General features: G+C 46.9%; 3 protein-coding genes across 11 annotated transcripts in view; 1 reads left to right on the forward strand and 2 right to left on the reverse strand.

The window, feature by feature from the left end:
* cd99l2 (CD99 molecule-like 2) overlaps positions 1-739 on the forward strand; it is a 4,112-nt gene extending 3,373 nt beyond the window's left edge. For both annotated transcript variants that reach the window (XM_019871250.1, XM_019871249.1), the window contains one exon: positions 109-739. In XM_019871250.1, the coding sequence (XP_019726809.1) occupies positions 109-170 (62 nt within the window). In that variant the 3' untranslated portion in view covers positions 171-739. The remainder of the gene's footprint in view (positions 1-108) is intronic.
* Positions 740-1,662: 923 nt separating this feature from the next.
* mtmr1a (myotubularin related protein 1a) lies at positions 1,663-8,597 on the reverse strand. 5 transcript variants are annotated; one of them, XM_019871238.1, is made up of 18 exons: positions 8,263-8,597; positions 7,786-7,876; positions 7,545-7,610; positions 7,316-7,397; positions 7,110-7,204; positions 6,636-6,743; positions 6,476-6,574; positions 6,315-6,398; positions 5,963-6,112; positions 5,480-5,668; positions 4,758-4,943; positions 4,523-4,681; positions 4,399-4,446; positions 3,712-3,804; positions 3,537-3,650; positions 3,429-3,472; positions 3,219-3,351; positions 1,663-2,177 (listed from the first exon to the last, which is right to left on the reverse strand). In XM_019871238.1, exons 1-18 carry the CDS (start codon positions 8,349-8,351, stop codon positions 2,028-2,030), a joined length of 1,980 nt encoding a protein of 659 aa, XP_019726797.1. In that variant the 5' UTR covers positions 8,352-8,597; the 3' UTR covers positions 1,663-2,027. The 5 variants fall into 5 exon arrangements, with proteins under 5 accessions (XP_019726797.1, XP_019726796.1, XP_019726798.1 ...); XM_019871237.1 differs by having other exon boundaries at positions 7,774-7,876; XM_019871239.1 differs by lacking the exon at positions 7,545-7,610 and having other exon boundaries at positions 7,774-7,876.
* Positions 8,598-10,759: 2,162 nt separating this feature from the next.
* On the reverse strand, positions 10,760-17,515 carry mtm1 (myotubularin 1). 4 transcript variants are annotated; one of them, XM_019871244.1, is made up of 16 exons: positions 17,126-17,515; positions 16,075-16,207; positions 15,930-16,002; positions 15,771-15,865; positions 15,352-15,462; positions 15,173-15,274; positions 14,415-14,498; positions 14,185-14,334; positions 13,918-14,103; positions 13,648-13,830; positions 12,769-12,924; positions 12,662-12,709; positions 12,454-12,546; positions 11,570-11,683; positions 11,309-11,485; positions 10,760-11,207 (listed from the first exon to the last, which is right to left on the reverse strand). In XM_019871244.1, the coding sequence occupies exons 2-16, from the start codon at positions 16,132-16,134 to the stop codon at positions 10,998-11,000; spliced, it is 1,842 nt and encodes a 613-aa protein (XP_019726803.1). In that variant the 5' UTR covers positions 16,135-16,207; positions 17,126-17,515; the 3' UTR covers positions 10,760-10,997. The 4 variants fall into 4 exon arrangements, with proteins under 4 accessions (XP_019726803.1, XP_019726805.1, XP_019726801.1 ...); XM_019871246.1 differs by having other exon boundaries at positions 10,760-11,204; positions 16,075-16,149; positions 17,126-17,514; XM_019871242.1 differs by having other exon boundaries at positions 16,075-16,149; positions 17,126-17,511.
* Positions 17,516-19,878: the final 2,363 nt, after the last annotated feature.

The following is a 19,878-nucleotide window of genomic DNA, read 5'->3' on the forward strand; positions in this document are numbered from 1 at the left end:
CCACGGAACAAATCCACCTCGCATCTTACGGCCCGACTGTACTGGACAGCAACAAATACGGGTGGGTGGACTTGTGTTGATTTCTTTTCGTTTGTCGTCGTGCCGCAGTGCAACAGACTCTCCTGGAGCAGGCCAGTGCTGAACCGGGCCGTGGCCGCCATGTGGTGTGACGATGCCGCAAGCATTGACACGGTGACCGGCGTGCACACGCACAACACACAAACACACGAGCGTCACCAGACACATTTTGGTTTTATTTCATGGAATAAGGAAAATTTTATACACAATGAGTTGCGTTGACTGACATAAGCTTTTGACGATCCTGCAAAATGTGACATTTTCTTTCATGATGTTTTTTTTTTTTTTTTTTGTGACTTAGTTGTAAAAGGGAGCTTAGTTGTACAATCCTTCCTGACTCTCAAACTGGACAAACGTGTGCGTGCGCTTTGCTGTTATTGTCTTACCTCGCTGGCAACCGCAATGCTTCGTGTTCACATTGGCTGTGCTCTTTCCAGAATGATGACCCCCCCCCCCCCACAACTATTCCATCATATTAACCTCTCTCAATGACAATTCAGATAACAACGATAATAATAATAATAATAATCATTTATATTAAGAAGAACGTGTTGCAAGACTGACAGCAGAATGTTTGACGCCAACAAGTGCATCTGGAAATGTGTTTTCACTCCACGCTACCAGGGTGCAGAAGTTAAATAAAACATTTGACAAAACCGAGGATGAGACTGGGAGGTTCTCTTTGTGTGTGCGTTTTTTTGTTTTTGGTTTTTTTTTCCTGGCATGAAAGTCAGCGCGGCCTCTTGCGTCCTACACAAAGAGAACGCAAAAGGCCACGTTGCAGCGAAAAGAACGGCAAGCGTAACCATTATGTTGATGTTTCTCAAACTTGGGCCCCGGCAAAAAAAGTTGACAAGAATTTCTTCGATCAGTTCCAAAAGATCGTACCTACACAATGGGACAAATAAGTCCGGCCTGCATTAGCATTGCGTCAATTAAGGGTGACATAATCAAGTAAATCAGAATTTAGTTGTCCAGCAAAATACAGGAGTACCTCTACTTACGAAATGAATTGTTTCTGGAAGGAATTTCTTAACTAGAAAAGTTTGGAAGTCGAGACGCGTTTTTCCATGTTAATGCCCTAATCCGTTCCAAGGGGCGAAAAACAAAGACGCTGCATTGACACACATCTATCTATTTATCTACTACATGCAAGGACACAAACAGCAGAGATCCCTCTTAGCCAATGGGACGCCAGGATGATGCTCGGTAACAGCCAATGGCAAAGCAGCTACAAGTATGTTGCGTTCAGGAAACTCAGAGCTGCGAGTAGCAGCCCATACTTTATTTTTACCTTTCGTATCTTGAAATTTCTTTCGTAACAAGAGGGAATATTTTCCTGTTGGGACGTTTCGTAACTTGAAAATTTCGTATGAAGAGATGTTCGTAAGCAGAGGTAGCACTGTATATGACATGAGTAAAGCTTGATTATTTTTGAGAATTAAACGCAGCTTTTTTTTTTTAGGGGGGGCAGTGTCCAACGCTGCTTTTGGGAAAAAATATATATATTTTTTAAAATAAAAAGCTACGTTTTTTTTTTTTTGTAAATAACACCAGAATACATTTTTCCCCCATTAAACCAAGAGACTTTTATCAAAATATTACGAGTATCTGGGAAATAATTCTTTTTTTTTGTACCATGTCACCTTTCAATCCCTGCGGCATTTGAGAGGCCATGTCGTCGTCTTGGTGTTGGAAAAAGGTTGGCATGGTTTCAGTTCTGCAAATCCACTCTACAAAGTATCGAAAGTGTGCTCTCAGTTTTTCAGGTGAGCGCCGTAAACGCATCAAAAGGCCCTGAGATATTTGTGCCACAGTCAGCCCCCGCCAGATCGCCCATTTTCAAGGATATTTTCCCAGGTGAAGGTATGTGGGAGGGGTAAAACCTGTGCCTCAGAAGGTAAACGTAAGTTAACCGTCCAATTCACACACACGGGCGTGCATATGGGTCAGACTGGGGTGGCCGTAGTGGTCCCGGAGGTGTGTTCGGGCGAGACCGCAGGAGAGTTAGCCTGGACCTCCCTGCGCAGCTCCTCCACCCTCTGCTCAAGATGGACCCGCAACAGCAGGAGGTCCTTCAGTGTCTGATGCTGCGCCACCTGCAAAGCCAAACACACATCGAGACAAATTCTTCCTTTTCATTCTCCACATTGCCCAGCAACAGCTGACAACACGTTACATACAGACCACGTGTGCACACATGTGAATGAGAGGAACAAAATTCACGTCAGGGAAAATCTAGGTCCCGGAAGGGAAAATATTTTCGATGAATCTCGCAACGATTCTCAACACAGAAAGAGGTGCGCGCGCACACACGCGGTCTGTTCAGATGGAGTTGATGATGCAACACCTGGCCCATTTTAGAGACACTTTTCATGGGCGTGTATGCTAACTAAGGCTGGATAAACATTTCGCAAGGAGGGGGACTGTGAGACATAAGCTTCGGCACCCAAGTGGCAAATGTTTTTGCTTTTTTTTTCCACTCAAGTTTCTCCCCAAGTGCTTGATTCAAACACGTCAGGATCAACAAAGCTGAAGTCCACTGGCTCCTTGAGATACGATCGCTTTGACGGTGGATTTTTTTGAGATATGAGCTATCGCACAACCATTCTTTTGTGTTGATGCGAGTGCACTTCACACCTCCGCCGCTAGAAGGCGCCAGCACATTTCATTCCATAGGGCCATCTTCAATTTGCATAGTTTCCTTGCAGTGGAAGGACAAGAACAGTAGGTGGCGCGAAAGCGCCATTAAGCTGCTTTTGCAAGTGCCAAGAGAAGAAGAAGGGACAAGCGAAAGGAATAGTCGTGTTTTGCGCTGCCATTTTCCGTGCTTGCAACTTATGTGGAGAGCAAATAAACAGTCTCGTTGTCTGTTTTGATGCACTAAGATGCTGTTGATTACAATTTTTTTTCCTTCTGGGGAAAAAAAAAAAACGTTCCAAGAACAAATTCTGTGTGGCTTATTCGCATTTCCATTCATTTCAATATGCGAGAGACAATTTGAGATACTCGTCAAATTTGTTCCCTAACCACACTTGTAACTCAATGCAGGGCACCACCGGATTTCTCCAACATTGCAGCTGTGACAGCAGTCGCATGCTGACGAGAAGACAAGAGCGCACGTCAAAAGAGGTGCCCACCTGCGGTCTCATGCGAGGATTCCATCGTGCGTAGTAAGCCGTCCACAGCTCCAGATGCTTGCAGGACGCTAGCGGGTAAAGCACGCTGTGGTCCTCGTGGACGTAAAGCGGGTTGCTGAAGTCCTCGGGTTGGCTGAGCGCGACACGAGCAAATAAGTCGGCTAAGACCGGAAGGTCGCCAATGAGGCGGTTGAGAGCATCTCCGCTTACCTGTTGATGTAGGACCACAGGGACGCTGTCCGGGTCTGGAGCTCCTGAAAGAGGACAATGAGAGTTAGCGAAGCGGCGCCGTCGGGCTGCGTGCTGGTCGGCACTCACCTGAGCCGTACGCTCTTGCTCGCTATTGCAGAGGAAGGTTCCAAAGAGGCAGCTGTACAGGTGGTCCAGCAGCGTGAGCAGGAAAAGCTCGTTGAACTCAAACGCCGCCGGGAACTGGAGGCACAGATTACAGAGGTCACGGCGGGAAGCCCGGGAGACTTTGTTAGCTACGCACCTGCCGGGTCATCTGCCACACGCAGTCCACGAACTGAACGAAGAGAGGCGAGCGCTCCGAGTTGCTGTGGTCGTCGTTACCGTGGCCCACCCGCTGATGGATGCAACGCGCCCAAAAGACATAAAATCATCTCAGTCACATTTTTTTTTTTAAATGTATAAAAATACATCTGCAGATGAGTGCCAATTAAAATCTCCAACACCATTGTGATGACAAAACTAATCACACAAATGTGACTCAACCCAAAATATTTGCAGCTTGGAAGCACACACCTCGGGTCAATGTTGGTGTAAGGTAGAAAAAGGGGCACCATGTCAATTGTCATACACAAAACGATGTCGAAAACTATTCTGCTCCGGGTTCTTTTTTCTTCAGGAATTTAAGTCGCTTTTTTGTGGGGGGGAAGTCGAGAATAACAGTTTATTCAACTGTTGTTTTAGTTACTGTCATGAATTCTTACAATGTCTCTCTTATTTATTACATATGAGAATTTGAAATTTTGGTACATATTTTAGCAAGTATAATGGAAGTTGCCATGTTTGATTTGCTTTCGCGGGCCACATCAAATGACGTGGCGGGGCCAGATGTGGCCCCCGGGCCTTGACTTTGACACCTGTGCTTTAAAACAACATAAAAACGGTCACCGAACCGAGCGTGGTTGCAGCGATGTGTCGCAATAGTTCTTACGGCAGCAAATTTGTGTCCAAAGCTGATCCACTCCTTCTCCACCAGAACCTACAAGGAGAAGAGGAGGAGGATCAGGACAAAATCATGCATGTGGCGTGCCCACACGGGGGGGTGGTAGGCGGACCTGGAATCCTCGGAGCGTACGGTAGTGGGCGTCCAGCATGAGCATGGTCAGAGACGTCAGCTGAGCCGTCCTGTCCCAGCCGTCGCTGCAGTGGACCACCACAGACGTCTTTGCGCGTTCCAGCTTGGATGCCATCTGGGACGCTCCGCACAGCAGCAGCTGACAAACGCCCACATTGTCCCCCGCCATGACGATTGATGACAATTATTCTTCCGTGTCTGTTTTGTGAGCGTACCTGAATGTAGTGGAGCCAGTGTGTGTGGTCAAGGTTGGAGTGCCAGCGCGCTTGCTGGATGTCGGGGTACAGGACGTCCTTTAACTTCCTGAGGGCCTCGCGCATCACGTGGATGTTCGGTATCTCCAGGAAGTTGAGCTCCACGTTGGCGTAGACGCTCTCGCTCTCGTAGCCGCCGTCCTTCGCCTGCGAGCGCGGCCAAGTGTCATTGATGCACGTCACGTGTCGGGGGGGTGGCTTTACCTCATTCAATGTCGGCAAATTTGCACTGATCACAATCTGAGAGTGCCGGTGATTTTCAGTCGACAGAAAGTGAAAAAATGGCCACCGAGCTTGATGACAACGGGGTTGATTTTGCTGCTTAATTCATTTTCTGCAAATGCAACATTTGTCAGATTGCTGTGATATGACCAGTGGGGGCACATAAAATGTACGTTTGACTTGATTTCCGATTTGAAGGGCCAGTACATCAGACGCATAATCAAGTTCTCCTATTGGGGGGACCTTACGGGGAAAATAAAATTATCAAACATGATCTTGGCACTGAACGTCTTGGAAATGAATGAGTTAAAGTGGCTTGGGCTAGTGCCAGGCCAGGAGCCACTTTATCTGGACATGACTGTCCTTGCCCACGTGCCAGGGCATTTTGGTACCTTATATGGCAAAAAAAACTGCAAAATCCGGGTTACCACTGTGCCATGTACGGTGTGCAATTGGCGTACTTTGTTGCTGCGGGCAACGCTGAATTGTCGGGCGTCGAAGATGCTCAGCTTGTGGGAGTGCGCGTTGGCGTCCATGATGGTCTGGAGGAGGCGCTCGTCCTCTTTGCAGCGTCGGTCGGTCGGGCCCACCAGTGGCTGGCCGCAGCGCACCAGGGCCGCGTGCGACTCGGGGTGGAGCCAAGAGAGCACCTGTCCACGACGACGATAGAGCATGCGCCATTTTCAACACGTCCAATTGCCAGACGAGAAATTTCAGCTCCTCTAGGCTCATCAGGACGGCACTAGTATGATTATTATTAATATTGTGACCTTCAGCTGAGAGTGGCTATAAAAAAATTTTTAAACCTCTTTTAGACCAATACTGACTCATTCTTTCTGGCAAACTGCCGCTCAATGCGAGTTGAGCCAGTTGCCATACTTGAAAAAAAGTGTCCCGTATGCGTGTGTCTACAACGTGCAATGAGTGCTGCGCTACGAGCCCACCGGAATGCGGCGCTTGGCTCGGAACGCCGTCACCCGCTTGATGTCCTCGTCCGAGACGTTGGCAGGGACCACCAGGACGGCGGGGTACGTTTCGCACAGCTGATAGGACGCATTCAGTCGGCTGATGGTCCAGCTCTCGTTGGGGAGACCCTGAGGGGTGCAGAAGAAACGGTTTCCCTTTGAACGAAGTTGGCTCGCAAAGCACCGCTCGAGATGCCTCACCTGAACCCTGGCTTTCGAATAAGATAAACCCAGAAAGCCATTTGAACGAAGCACTTTTAGGTCAAAGACTCACATTGGATGCGTGAAATATGACAGGACTCTCATTAACGGAAAGACTCAGCGTTCCTACCTGCCGCCGCCATTCTGCCAGCGGCTCGTACACCTTCCAGCCGTCCACGGGGAAGCGCTGCTCGTAGCGGAAGGCGAATAAGGTCTGCGTGTGCACAAGGGAGACATTAACAACGATGGAGACGGTGTTACAACTTCACACCTTTCAATCTTTCAACCGACCAGCTGGCGGGACAGCGGGAAAGCTCGCGAGGCAATTGTCTCCGCCACATCCGCGTGGTCTGCCGTCATCTTGTAGGCGAACTTCAGGCTCCTCATGTCCTGGGCGGAAACATCAAAGCGTTGAGAAACGAGGCGGCCCCACGCGATCGGCGATCGTTACCTTGCAGACCAGCTCCAGTCCCTCGGTGTTGTCACCTCGGTCGGGGATGCCCACCGTCTCCAGTCGACTAATGACGCCCAGGTTCACAGCCAGGATAAACGGGCAATCCTGAATCCAGCCAAATCATTTTAAAGTGGAAAGCAGAGCAAGTGAATCAAACCAAAAGCTTCTGAACGTGTTTCGAAAATCAATCTTTTATCCAGAGGCTCCACTTGTGAAGACCTCAGCCAGGACACGCCCGCAAAGCATGAATGCTAAGGTCGCTTTTGTAAACTACAGACTGGAATTTGCCAAGAAATTGCATGCAATTGCTGAGACGCGGACAAAGTGAAATGCTGTAAAACTACGTGAAACATGGGGACATTTTGAAATAATAAATTGGAGGGAAAATTTTTTTGATTTCTTTCATAAACAATTTGAAAAAGTGTAGTTGCTGAATAACTTTTCGATACAAGATCAAAAGTCGTGCGCTACCCTTTCCATGCTGCTGAAGTAGAGCTTATAGTCAGTGATGGTCAGAGTTCCGTTGAGCAGACCCCTATAGGGACAAATGTATGTCACGTCCTCAACTGCACAAATGGGGGAAAAAGAGGGGCAAAAATAAATAAACAAATAAATAAAATAAGGTTGTCGGTCACAAGAAAAACCAAAGTGTTGTTGGCCGAGCATTGGAAACTCACTGGTAGTCTGAATTTTTTCCCCTGGCAGGAGAGGAACTGCAGTCATTTTTTCACTCATTTTCAGCCTTGGTGCCGCAGGGTTCTGCAGACACAACACAGGAGCAGCTAGTGAGCCTCTTTTTGCTTGTAAAAAGTTCTCTGGAGTCCAAAATGTTTGAGAAGCCATGCACAAGGGAAATTCGAAAGCAGCGTTTAGAGAAAGGCCAGAAAAAGAGAAGCAGACACTTGCCAAAGGGTTGTCGGGATGCTCGGCGTCATCGTCTCCGCGGTAACGGAGACTCTCATCCGTCGAATCCTGACGTGTTTGCGCGTGAGTGGGCCGAACGGGTCAGCGAAACAGACACATTGAGACGGACAAGAGCAAAGAAAGCAGGGGGTGGAGGGGGGAGCACGCGTTCCGGTGCAGCAAAGGGGGCGTGTGCACACAATCGCTCACAACCGCAACAACAATCACTCACTTTGCGTTCTCCCTTGGTGACGACGTTACAGGCTGTCGAGATGTGAGTGGACAAAGTGGCGGCGATCAACTGTTTACACCACTCCACGTGACCACCAGATGGACTAAAAACACAACACACACACACACGCGGGCGCACGCACGCATTAAACGCTGCTTTTTGTGACACGCGCAGATTAAAAACACGTTTACATTAAAACGAAGCTCTCGCGACTCACTCGCACACTCAAACAATACGCGCGTGCACGCGCAGACACATTACACAGGATGTGTGCGCCCACGGACTAAGCTAGTGTGCTAAACGTTTATCAGGTCGGTTTTCGAGTTCGACCAGCCACAGGCCGCGACTTCTCTCTTCAAACATGAGTAAATGATTCCAAAGGTCACAAGGCTGTGTTGGGGGGTCGGGGGTTAATAATGAATTGATAGACTAAATAAAGCGATGGAAAAAAAGAAGCGTTCGAAGCGGAAGTAAGTGAAATGTCATCACCTGTTTGGCTCGGGTCCACTTTCACTGCTGGCGGAGGCCGAATTTCGAGCTCCATTTTGGCCATCCCCGGTTCCGGCTCCGTCCGCCATCCCGACCGAGCGATGGATGCTTTCGCTTCTCCCTCAGGCGCGGGTTTTGGGCCGGGGGGGGGGGGGGGGGGCGTAGCTCGGTTTGGTGTCGTCTGGTACGACGACGGATCAGGTGCAAGTCAAGCACACGAAAAAGCAAACAGGAAGCAGTAGAAAAGAAACTCCGGGTTCGACGCGATGTCTATCGGAGGTGATGATGCGGGCAAAAATGATGCGCGAAGGTGACAGGCGCTTTGTCCCGACTGACCCAGAACGCAGCATCCCGCTCACAAACCACGTGACAGACACACGTCACACGTCCATCTTAAATTAATTTAATCAGTAATATTTACAGAACCAAGCAATTGTAGAGAGGATTGATGGCGCTCGTTTTCTTCTTCCCTTTTATGAAAAACGAAGAGCAGCAAAGGAAGCAAACCACAAAAGACACCTCAAGTTAAGTCGAGTAGTATACAAACGCTTCCCACCCAAAAAAAAAAAAAAAGATTAAAAAAAAACAACATTCCCTTCATTTCCCCCCTAAAAGTAAAAGATTTGACACTCGATAAATGATTGTGTTTTACAAGTCGCGATCTTGGGAGCGCAAAATAGCTTTGGACTGAGGTAATCACATCCTGATCCTGGTGCTTAGAGAAAAGAAGCAAAGAACAAGAGATTTTCATCTCAAGTGGATTTCCCCCAAAAAAGCTCAAGAAGGCGTCTCGATCGGCCGCATTTACCCTGTTTGGGAGCTTTTCAGGACGTCCGACGACTTCCAAGAAGAGAACTTCTCCCTCTACATGAGAGCGAATTGACGAGAAAGGTGAATGACGGTATACATGACGTACGCTTGACCGGGACAGTTTAACAAGCCTTAATATACCTCATTGCTCACTGTCCAAAAACAGCTATCAATCGGCACGAAAATATATGTGGATATTTTCACTTATGCCCAATTCTACCTCAAAATATCATGACGCATACTTGTATGTATGGACATTTAACCAGGTGGGACTGGGCACGAGTTGAGATACCCGCATACATTTTGGTCACAATTTCTAGACAGTATTCAAACATAAAACAAGGTTTAAATTTCTTTCCATGAAACAAATCTTACAGCAGTGGTCCCCAACCACCGGTCCGCAGCCCGGTACCGGTTATCTTCACGACAGGAATTAATACGAAGACGTAAACATTTGACTTGAAGGTGTAGGTAAACACATTAGATGAAGGTATTTTGACAAATGAAACTCCTCACCATCGATTGTGTGGCAGTATTTCCAAAGTGGCGTGGAGTAAATGAAGCCGTTGTCCTCAAGAACCACCAAAACAAAACTCCTGAATCACTTGAACAAGTGCCGTATAAGTAATGACGTGGAAAGCATGAAAACGGCAGCGGTTTTTAGCCGCTACGAAATAGCCGCGCGGCCAGTGGAACAACGCAGCGATCAATTGTGTCATCTTTTCATCACGCATATTTTTTTGCCAGTCGCGATGATGTTAACGCCATGTAGGATCATATTTTCAAAACTGTTGTTTACATTTTGAAGGTGGCTTCATTATTCCTGAGAGTCCATTTTTTTGGAGTTCAGTGTTGTTTTGTACTGTTCTACATTTGTTGTTACTGTTGATTAAAACATGTTTTCATTTTCTCTGCTCGTCTTTTTCCATTTTGTGGTGAAAATATAATTCCAGTGAATAAAATATAATTACTGTCGGGTTATATTTTCAGAACGGATGTTTTAAAGCCGGCAATTTCAAAACAATGTTAGCCGGCCCACAAAAAATCTAATTGTATGAACCGGTCCGCGCCGTGGAAAAAGTTGGGGACCACTGTTTTAGACTGTTCCCTTTAGCACTTTGGCCTTTTTTGGGACATGGTGATTGACGGGCTTGCAAGAGCCGTACCCTGTCGAGTTGACTGAAAAGCAAAGCGTGCAGTTTTGGAGCCTCAAAATGTCAACGAGGCGTCCCGCGTGAAGCGCGGAGGGGAATCAAGGCACACATTTGAACGACACTCGAGCATCCGACCAGCTCGGCGGTGGTGTCGCCGATTTGCTTTTTGGCTCTGGAAACGACCGTTATTGCGACAAAGGACAGCAGGACTTCAAGTCACGGACATTACTCCTGATGGACCAAATGCAAATCGGAATAGCTGCGAAGACATAAGGAAAAGTGTCACACGCCATTCTGAACATTGACATTAGCATAGCATCTCTAGGGAGGCTCTTGAAACGCGGGAAAACGTCTGCGTCTGACCAAGACACGGCGACGTGTCGACCGTCTCGTACGCTCGCTCGAGATCCAAGACAGGAAATGGCAACCGAACAGACGAGCGGCATTCCAACCTTTTCGTGTCGCCATCTTTTCTGCTGCACCTCAACTCTGCGTGCTCACCCCGACTTGAAATAGTGTGTTTTTGGTGCGTCTTGAGTCAGCACGCTGGCTTCATGACCTGTGTGTGTTTGCAAGCCCTTGGAATAAAAGCCAGGAAACGTCTTTAAGGCTTGTGTGTTTGTGTGTGTGTGGTGACAAGGCTGCATGGTGCCAAATTGCATACAACTAGAAAAAGTCCTGTTAGCGTACTTTGTTAGCACTGCACAGACACACCAGCAGTGAACGCTGTGCGCGTGTGTGTGCGTGTGCGTGTGCATCAGAGGGGGTCCCTCAGAAGGGTGTGTGTAGGTGCGTGTACTGCTGCTGCTGCGTGGGGGAAGACGCGGATGACGACGAGGTGTTGGCGCTGGAGCCGCTGTTGGCCAGCCGTGCCGAAGGGGGCGCCGACGAGTCGGAAAGCTGCAGCTCCTCCAGCTTCTTGATGTACTCGTCGCGGAGCGCCAAGAGCTCCAGGTAACGCTGCTCCACGGGACTCTGCTGCTGCCGCCCACACAAACACGCACACGGACATGATGGCGTGCGACACATATGCACAGTGGAGTTCTTGATGATTTTATCTGGCGTGCGCACGCGTTTCCCACCTGCTGTTGGATGCGCGGGTTCCAGCGTATGTAGTAGGTGACCCACAGCTCGAGGTGGCGCATGCTGGCAACGGGATAAAGGACTCTGCCCGACTCGGGCGTGTAGAAAGGGTTCAAATAAACGTCCGTCTTACTGTTGACCAACGACCACAGAGACACCGTCTTCTGCCGCAGGGCCTGGCAGTGAAACACAGGAGCACGCTCAGTCGGCTCCTTTTGCGGGCCGACGCTCACGCGCGTCCCCTCTGTCGTCACACTCACATTGTGCTCTCGCGCACTCTCGCAGTTGTAAAGGAAGGTCCCGAAGCGACAGCTGTACAGGTGGTCCAGGATGGTCAGCAGGAGGCGCTCGTTGAACTCGAAGGCCGTGGGGAACTGCGGGGACAGCGCCAACTATATTATTTTATATTGTTTTTCAATATTATGTCAAGTATATTTATTACTTCAAGTCACTGGCGTCAGGCGTAAGTAATCCTTGCATCTCCAAAAGTGTCATTTTTCAGGCCTCCTCTCACCCCCCCAAAAAATCATTAACATTGCATGTGTCAGAGAATAACCCGTTTTCAAGACTTTTTATTGGTCAATTATTTGATAGAAAATAATTTGGACCAAAGTTTTGGATTGAAGCCAGCAATATGTACCCAGGGCTAAAAAGCAAAACGTGGAGTCGATGGCCAAAATGTGCAAGAGCTTTCACAACAAAAAACACATTTCCAGTCACAAACTGCGATATGAGTCGCCAGTTCAACAGCAATGCCAAAGCTGTTCCAACAGGGTATATATAGTTGTGGGAAATAATTTTTCAAAAAAATCATTAGGCCAAGCCAGTTTATTCACTTTCTTGTTAATTTGAAATGACCGCTATAACTAAAGGGTAAATTTTTGGGGGCCAAAATAATGACATCATAAGAGCTGACTTGAAGACTTGATATTGGTTTCCTTGATAATATCCGCTCTCACTAGTATATTGTCCTCACAAAAAATGCTTTTTGGCATTCAAGGTTTTCTCTCTGTTGGTCACATAATACACATTTAGTGGTACCAGGCATTCGAATCTCCAAGTAATTGAAGAAAACTAGGTGAGGTTGTAGACATATCTTGTCTGTGTGTATTTCGCTGCAAAATGAGACAGGTGACACACGCACCTGCTTGGTCATCTGCCATATGCAGTCCATAAACTGAACAAAGATGGGCGACCTGTCTTGATCGGCATGGTTCTTGTCACCGTGACCTATCCTCTGCACGCGTGAGCACACACAGACACAGAGGTTTGTAAAGCCAAATGAAAATCCACTGGAACATTGAGATGAACGGGTTTAAAAAAAAAAAAAAAAAAAAAAAAAAGTTCCTTACGGATGCAAACTTGTGTCCAAAGCTGACCCACTCCTTCTCGATGAGCACCTGCAGAGACAAACGTGAGACGCGTTTCATCACCGGCGGGACAAGGCGAGCCGACTGACCTGGAGTCCTTTGAGCGTGCGGTAGTGGCTGTCTAGCATGAGCATGGCCAGAGATGTTAGCTGAGCCGTCCTGTCCCAGCCGTCGCTGCAGTGGACCACTACAGAGCTGCCGCCGGACACTTTGTCTGCCACTTGGATGGCTCCTGACAATACAAGCTACACACGCACCAACGCACACAACACAAAGTCAACCCTCTCCCTCTCTCTGCCTCCAAACAAGAGGACCATTCATTGAACAGTCTCGTGGTGACAATGCTTCAAACAGAAATAGTGAATTGGAACGGACAATATCCTATTGCATCCATCTTTTGTCTTGTTGGAAATGACAGGATCCATTGTTGATGAATTTTCCATTGGCTAGGACACCAGGAGTCGGGTGATGAACTCAATTTGCATTCCGAGGCTCGGGCAAGGTCGATGCCACTTTCTCCACACAGGCTCGCTACCGATGAGCTTTAGCTGGCTAGTTCAGCGAAACACGTTGCGGAGTTGCTCCCGTAAACATTCCCTCCATGGTGGCAAATAAGGTAAATTTCTGACAAATACATCATCCCTTGTTCTCACCAAGGGATGATGAGGAATAATTAACTGAGGATGGAGAGGCAATGCTCACAGTTAAGCAAACCTAAGACTGGCATGTAAATGTAAAACAATGCAATTAATGGCTTCCAGTGCACTATTCACAAAAGTCTGACTGGCAGAGTGTATCCAACTTTGAACAGCAAAAGTAGCCGTCAATTTCCAAAGTGTCTGGAGAGAAAATTATACACAATAACGCGACAAATCTAAACAGAGACGGAACCGGAAATGAATGACAACAGTACAGAGTGTTGATTTTGGCCATTACTCAGAAAAAAAAAGATCAGAAAGCTGAATGACCTTGATGTGTTCTAGCCAGTGGGTGGACTCCAGGCTGGACAGCCAGTGGGATTCCTCTACGGTGGGGTAGACGATGTCTTTGAGCTTCTTCAGGGACTCCCGCATGACGTGGATGTTTTGGATGTCCAGGAAGACCAGCTCGGCGTTGTGGTACTCGTCGCCTTCGTAGCCGCCTCCCGTGGCCTGCGAAAGGAGGTGCTGAGGTCAAGGGTGAAGGGGAGGAGGGGGCGGGGGGGGGTAGAGCGAAGGCGTTCGGGGAAGCCGAGCGACCTTGTTGGCCACGGCATTGACGTTTGGGCGCGCGTCGTAAATGGTGAGCTTGGCGGTGTCGTTGGCGTCCCTGATCAGGTCCAGGTAGCGCTCGTCGTCCTTGTTCCTTTTCCCCGACATGCCCACCAGCGGTTGGCTGCAGCGCGCGATCACCGCCTGGTTCTCGCGGTGGATCCAGGACAGGACCTGCGACGGAGTCGGGCCAAACGCAACATCAGGCGCTTAGCGGCGGGAAACGCCCGTCTTGACTGCCACACATCAACTCACAGGGATGCGGCTTCTGGACCTGAAGGAAGCCACTCTCCTCAGGTCCTCCTCTTTAGACTTAAAGGGCACGGCCAGAACGGTGGGATACGTGTCACACAGCTCGTAATTCTTGTTGATGAACGTAATGCGCCATTTGTTGTTAGGTAAGCCCTGAAACACACGCATACAATGTCATGCATCCATTTTTAATCAGCATGATTATTTTTTTAATACCCCTTTTCCTGGTTTACCTGCCGCCTGAGCTCCTCAACGGGCCTGTAGACGCTCCAGCCATTTTCTTCATACTTCTCCTGAGTCACATATGCAAACAGAGGCTGGACAGAGGACATAAAACATCGGAGAGTATTGACATCAGGGAGGGACGTCACATAAGAAAAATAAAAGGGAGAGAGCTGGCCGCTTCACCTTGGGTTTGATGCTAAAAACTATTTGATACGTTTGAGGACAACATATGCTCAATGTATTGAAAGGAAAAAAAACCCTCAATATTTGGATATGTGAACTTTTATTCAAAACTTTCATTAAAAAAAAAACAACATTTGCTTCAACCTTTTTTTTTACATTAAAAAGTATTTTGAGTGGGATCTTGTACAAGTCGTATTCCTTTACAAAATACAAAATAATTGTGACAAATTTGGACTTTTTTTAAGATTAATTTTTTTTTTAACAAACAGAATGAAATTAATTTAAAGTACAATATCATGTAAAATTCTAATGTATTTCCAATTTAAAAAACACCTGACAAAAATTTGATGAAACTTTTTTTAATTTGAAAAAAATATTTGAAAAACCTGTGACTTTTGTTACTATTCAATTAAATTTTTTTTTTTTTTTTTTTTTAAACGAGTGCCATCTGAGCTTTTTTTCAATAAATGTTTGCTCGGCCATGTTGAATTTTTTTTTTTTTAAGAATATGCGGCGGGCCGAGAAACATGCAGCAGGCCAGACTTTGGACGCGGTTAATTTTTCAACATCACTGTGTTCTTACCAGGCCGTGCGAGATGGGGAAGGCATGTTTGAAAAGCAGCTCAAAAATGTCTCTTCGGCTGTGGCCCTCCTGCTTCAGGGCAAACCTCAAGTTTCGCATGTCCTGCCAGAAGGAAACAATCAAGAAAGGTGAGAAAACCAACGTGGGCCCAAAAGTCAACATAGCTGAGCGACAAGGACCTTGCACGTAATGTCCAGGCCGTAGGAGTTTTCTCCTCGACTTGATGCCCCGCCCATTTTCTCCACGCGACTGATGGCGCCAAGAGGAACATCCAGTGTCACTGCCACATCCTGGACAAAAAAAAAAAAAAGTCAGCATTTTTCCAATCATGAACCAAATGCCAAGCTTAGTCATAAGATACAGTCCTTCTGAGTGTTCTGTAACCAAGCTATACTCATTTGTTTTTCCACTAAACGTCAAAGGAAAGTGACAAACAGCTTGAAGCAGGCACACTTTCCCTCTTATTTGGATAACTGTGCGAGTGATTCTTCTCGTTTCCTCAAAATGACGTGACGTGACATTTTGAGGTAACTTTATTAATTGGAATTAATAAATAAAACTGACTATAGACTGAAATACAGCAACACTGTGATCTTACTGCATCCGAGCTCTTGAAGTAGAGTCGGTAGTTGGTGATCAACACTTTGCCTTGGATGGCGCCATTGAACGGACAGATGTAGATGATGTCCTTGTCTGCGCAGGAAAAGAGATCGTCAAATAAAATGCCGATCAATGGAGAGCTCCGGTCTTCCCCCACCTATGATTCTCTCTTCTCCGGGCAGCAGGGTGACATCAGCCAACAACTCCATCTTCAGAGACTCTCTGGAGGGCTACAGGGACAAAGGTGCACGTTTTATTTTTTTATTCCTCCCCGACCTATTTCCACAATGGATCCCACTTACACTGGAGATGTGCGCATCCAAGACGCTGGAGTTGTAGACAGAGACCGGTGAGGCCATCATTCACTTTTCCACAGGCTGAAGGACACGAAGACACGCAGAAGGCATCAAGGAGTCTTTCACAACGTTTCTTTATCTGAGGTAGATATTTTGTGTTCATTGTTGCCCACTGGTGGGAAATCAGTGGCATCGGGGACGTACTGTACACGTTCCTGCACTTCTTCTAGATGTCAATGGCTTTGATACTTTGGTATGTCCTTTTTTGACATCACGCTCATTATACCGTGCATTATTGCCACCAAATGCACAAACTGGAACAACATTAACCTTAAAGCAGACTTAACCACAAGAAGTGCAGGTGCCATTGCCTGCAGTGGTATTGATTCTGATTGTATGGCCAGTACGTGTGGAGGTGACGACCATTTGTTCACTTTCTGATGAAGGACTTGTCTTGCTCCACTGCAAAGCACAACGGCGGAGGCTGGCAAACCCAACTGCGCATGTGCATTCATTTATTTACAGTGGCGTCTTGAATGTACCAAACGTCACAGCATTTGGGCAAACTAAGACTAGTCACTAAAAGAGAGACTCGAAGAAAGATTGTTAGAAAGGAAACCGATACACAACGTTACATTAGAAACGCAGCCATATGATCATTGTATCGGTAAGACAATCAGCAAAAGTGCACACAACAACTGGGAGGCCCGCGGTACCTTGAGAGCTCGATGGCTAAACGTGATTTCTGGGAAGCTTCGACATCTTGACGCAAAGGACTGCATGCGGACTTCGGTTACGATTGCGGCCATGAAAGCGAGAGCCGAGAATTTTCGTGTGGGGCCCGCAGTCAACTTTTCCAACTTGTTCCTTCCAGCAGGCACAGCTGAGCAGGACTTTACCAGGAAATAGCCGAGGCCCAGGCAACCAGCAAAGCTCGTTCCCCGAAAAACGCTCTGCATTTCTCGCATACACTCGGACCGAACGTCAGCCAAAGTTTTCCGAACGACCCCCGAGACGAGGTCGGCAGCTCGCGTCGCGACCAAACGTTTGGACTCACCCGCAAAGCGCGTTACTCCCGTGGGGGGCCGTCGAGCTGTTGGCCGCCAGGAACTTTCTTCAGCCCACCGACGTCATGTGCCGGGCTGTCATGGCGCCCATTGGCTGCTTGTCAAAAAAGGGTGCTCGCGAGGAATCCTGGGAAATGAAGTTCCTGCGCCATCCTCATTTCCTTTACTTCCGGCTGGCAAGCAACGGTCCGGATGTCACAACCGAGACGTCTCCATGGTTACAAATGAAACGACAGTGACACGAAGGACTGTTCTTTTAGCTATCACTCACTACAAGTATCCGCTATAAAGTCACTTAGCTCTTTTGTAGTGCTGTTGGAATGTTTCGCGAGTTTCAGCCAATCCCTACACAGTGCCAAGAGCATGTCCCCCTACGCATCTCGAAAAGTCGTCAAAACATCCATCCCTTCTCCAAACCGCTTATTCTCACCCAAGATAAAAATCCCCCCCCACAGTCGTGCCTCTCCATATCACACTTTGCTTTTGGAAATTTCACACATTTTTACTTTCAGTACATCGCATGAGCTTGCGGGTATTCGTTTTCCACACGTACAGTGACTGCAGACTTGTGTAAAAATAAAAAGAGTGTGGCCCTGACTTTTAAAGCCACAAAAATTCAAAGACACACATACTACACTACTGTGGAATTTGAAAATGGCAACCCGAACGGACAAATACATTACCTGCAATTCACATGCTTATTTTGTTTTGGTATTATGCATAAAGCTTTGCAAATAAATGGTCATCTGTTTGCATATTTTCATCACATGTGGGGGGTTTTGAAAAAGGGACTTCTGTAGAATGCTTTTACAGTCGGAACTTATGAATGATTTCGAAGGCAGGACTGTGTTCAGAATCATTCACTCATTCCTGACTCCTGAATCACTACAAATTGATTTTAAGTGGAGGAACTATCTGGGGCTCATTTATACAAATCCCTATGTAGTGGTGAAGAAGTAAAGGGAATATATGTGACTTGTTGTCATTCTGTTGACAGCGATGGGAAGAGTGCTAATGAAACAAATGACTTTTCCAATTGATTTGTCCACAGCAGCCTGATTGCACACATTGATGGGGACATATTGACACCCACCGTACTATATTGGCAAATGCGCATGGGCGTCCTTGAGATTTGGAGCCCGGAAACAGCACAGGAAGGATAATTTTCCAGTGTTCCAATGGTGTCGATAAATAGTTGTCAAACATTTTTTCTTTTCCATGCATCATGATACACCCAAATTAAGGAGTGGGAGCTGTTGCGTTCAGGCAGGGATGGGAATTGATTCTGCAAAAGGGAACACATGAGAAACTGGAACACTCGATGAAGGCCAAGCCAACATGCTAACCTCAACTTTGTCGATAACATTTTTAATGTTTATAGAAAAAGCATATTGTCTTGCTTCAATAAATTGCTACGTGCTCGAAATGTTTATCTGTTGCTATGGTTAGAAAATACAAATTTTTAACAAAAATATAAGCGGTCATTAAAATGATATGTTTACAGTTTTGAAATGATAATTTTGTGCATGAACTCATATATATACAGTACGTGTATACACACACACACACAGTATAATACACTCAATGCATGCATAATAATTGTAGGTTTGGAGGCCAAATTTTCTCACCCCTCTTCGCTCCACCATACAGGAAATAATTATGTTGCTAACATTATTACCACTGTTGTCGGTTTTGCTTCTCTCTTTTTGAGTGGGTCAATAGTAGCTTGGAGGGCTCGTAAAAGTCGTTGAGTATAGCAAAAAATGTCGTTAGGTTGGCAACACTGCAGACAAGTCCTGAACGTTGCTTGTGCTTTAGCTTTTCCACATGAGTGCAAATAAAATAAAAGGTTAACTTTCAAAATAAAAGGGACGCATATTTTATGTTTTACTTAGGCAGCTGTCCTTTTCCGGTCCTGTGAGGAGCTTCTGAAGAGAAAGCGCAGCACTCCTGATTTGTGTGAATGCCCGTGAACAAAGCCAAATGAAGGGGCTCTGAGTTTATTTACTTCAGGGGTTCAATTAAAAACTGAGACATCCACATTCGTTCATTTTTTTTCCGAGAAAAACAATTTTGCTTGCACTTTGTGTCATATAGGCTACCAATTACTTGAGAGGGTGATTTTGTCACCATGACTCATTATTTGTTTAAAAACATAGACACGTGCATGTTGCTGTTATAAGCGCATACTGCAAATGTTGGATTTTATTTAGCTGACCAACATGAATGCAGGGAAATGTAGTTCTGTTTCACTTAATTTGTCTGAAAATGATTCTTTATTCATTGGAAAGGCTCCTTGCTGCATCGTGACAATTACGTTCCCCTTTAGCATTATTCCAGTTTTGGAGCCATTTTTGTTAGTCGGTGCACCGTGAGGCATTTCGAATGGGGAAATTCATGCCCGGGCTCAATGTGGTGAAAAGGCTCCTTTGGTGGGATTGTAAAACGGTGAGTTGGATGAGGAGTTTGTTGGATCGCCCCTTGGCATTCCGCGCACATGCAATATCCGTGAAAGAGGAGGGTGCACGCAAGAGGGGGTTCTGGCCCGCTCCAGTAAGTCCAGTTTGCTCCTCCAGTTGGCTCGACGCGGACAACTGGTAGGGGCGGGGCTAGAGTGCCTAGATCAGCCGCGGACTACGTCGCTCGTCGTCTCTTCATCAGCGGAAGGAAGCAGCTTCCACCATCCGCGACCTCCAGCATCCAAGGACGCCCGCCACAGGACGGCACGGCTCGCGCCGGGTTT

The sequence above is a fragment of the Hippocampus comes genome, unplaced genomic scaffold (genome assembly GCF_001891065.2).
Source record: "Hippocampus comes isolate QL1 unplaced genomic scaffold, H_comes_QL1_v1.1 scaffold83, whole genome shotgun sequence".
In the NCBI taxonomy this organism is placed as follows: domain Eukaryota; kingdom Metazoa; phylum Chordata; class Actinopteri; order Syngnathiformes; family Syngnathidae; genus Hippocampus; species Hippocampus comes.

Excerpts from the sequence above, each read along its gene's own strand:
- mtmr1a (XM_019871237.1), bottom strand. The coding sequence starts at position 8,351 with ATGGCGGACGGAGCCGGAACCGGGGATGGCCAAAATGGAGCTCGAAAT. Across the intron at positions 3,805-4,398 it reads TTGGACACAAATTTGCTGCC|CGGGTGGGCCACGGTAACGA; the intron begins GTAAGAACTATT and ends TGCATCCATCAG. Across the intron at positions 3,473-3,536 it reads AGCAAGAGCGTACGGCTCAG|GAGCTCCAGACCCGGACAGC; the intron begins GTGAGTGCCGAC and ends GTCCTCTTTCAG.
- mtm1 (XM_019871244.1), bottom strand. The coding sequence starts at position 16,134 with ATGATGGCCTCACCGGTCTCTGTCTACAACTCCAGCGTCTTGGATGCG. Across the intron at positions 13,831-13,917 it reads TCAATGCCGTGGCCAACAAG|GCCACGGGAGGCGGCTACGA; the intron begins GTCGCTCGGCTT and ends CTCCTTTCGCAG. Across the intron at positions 11,684-12,453 it reads TATGGCAGATGACCAAGCAG|TTCCCCACGGCCTTCGAGTT; the intron begins GTGCGTGTGTCA and ends CTGTCCCCGCAG.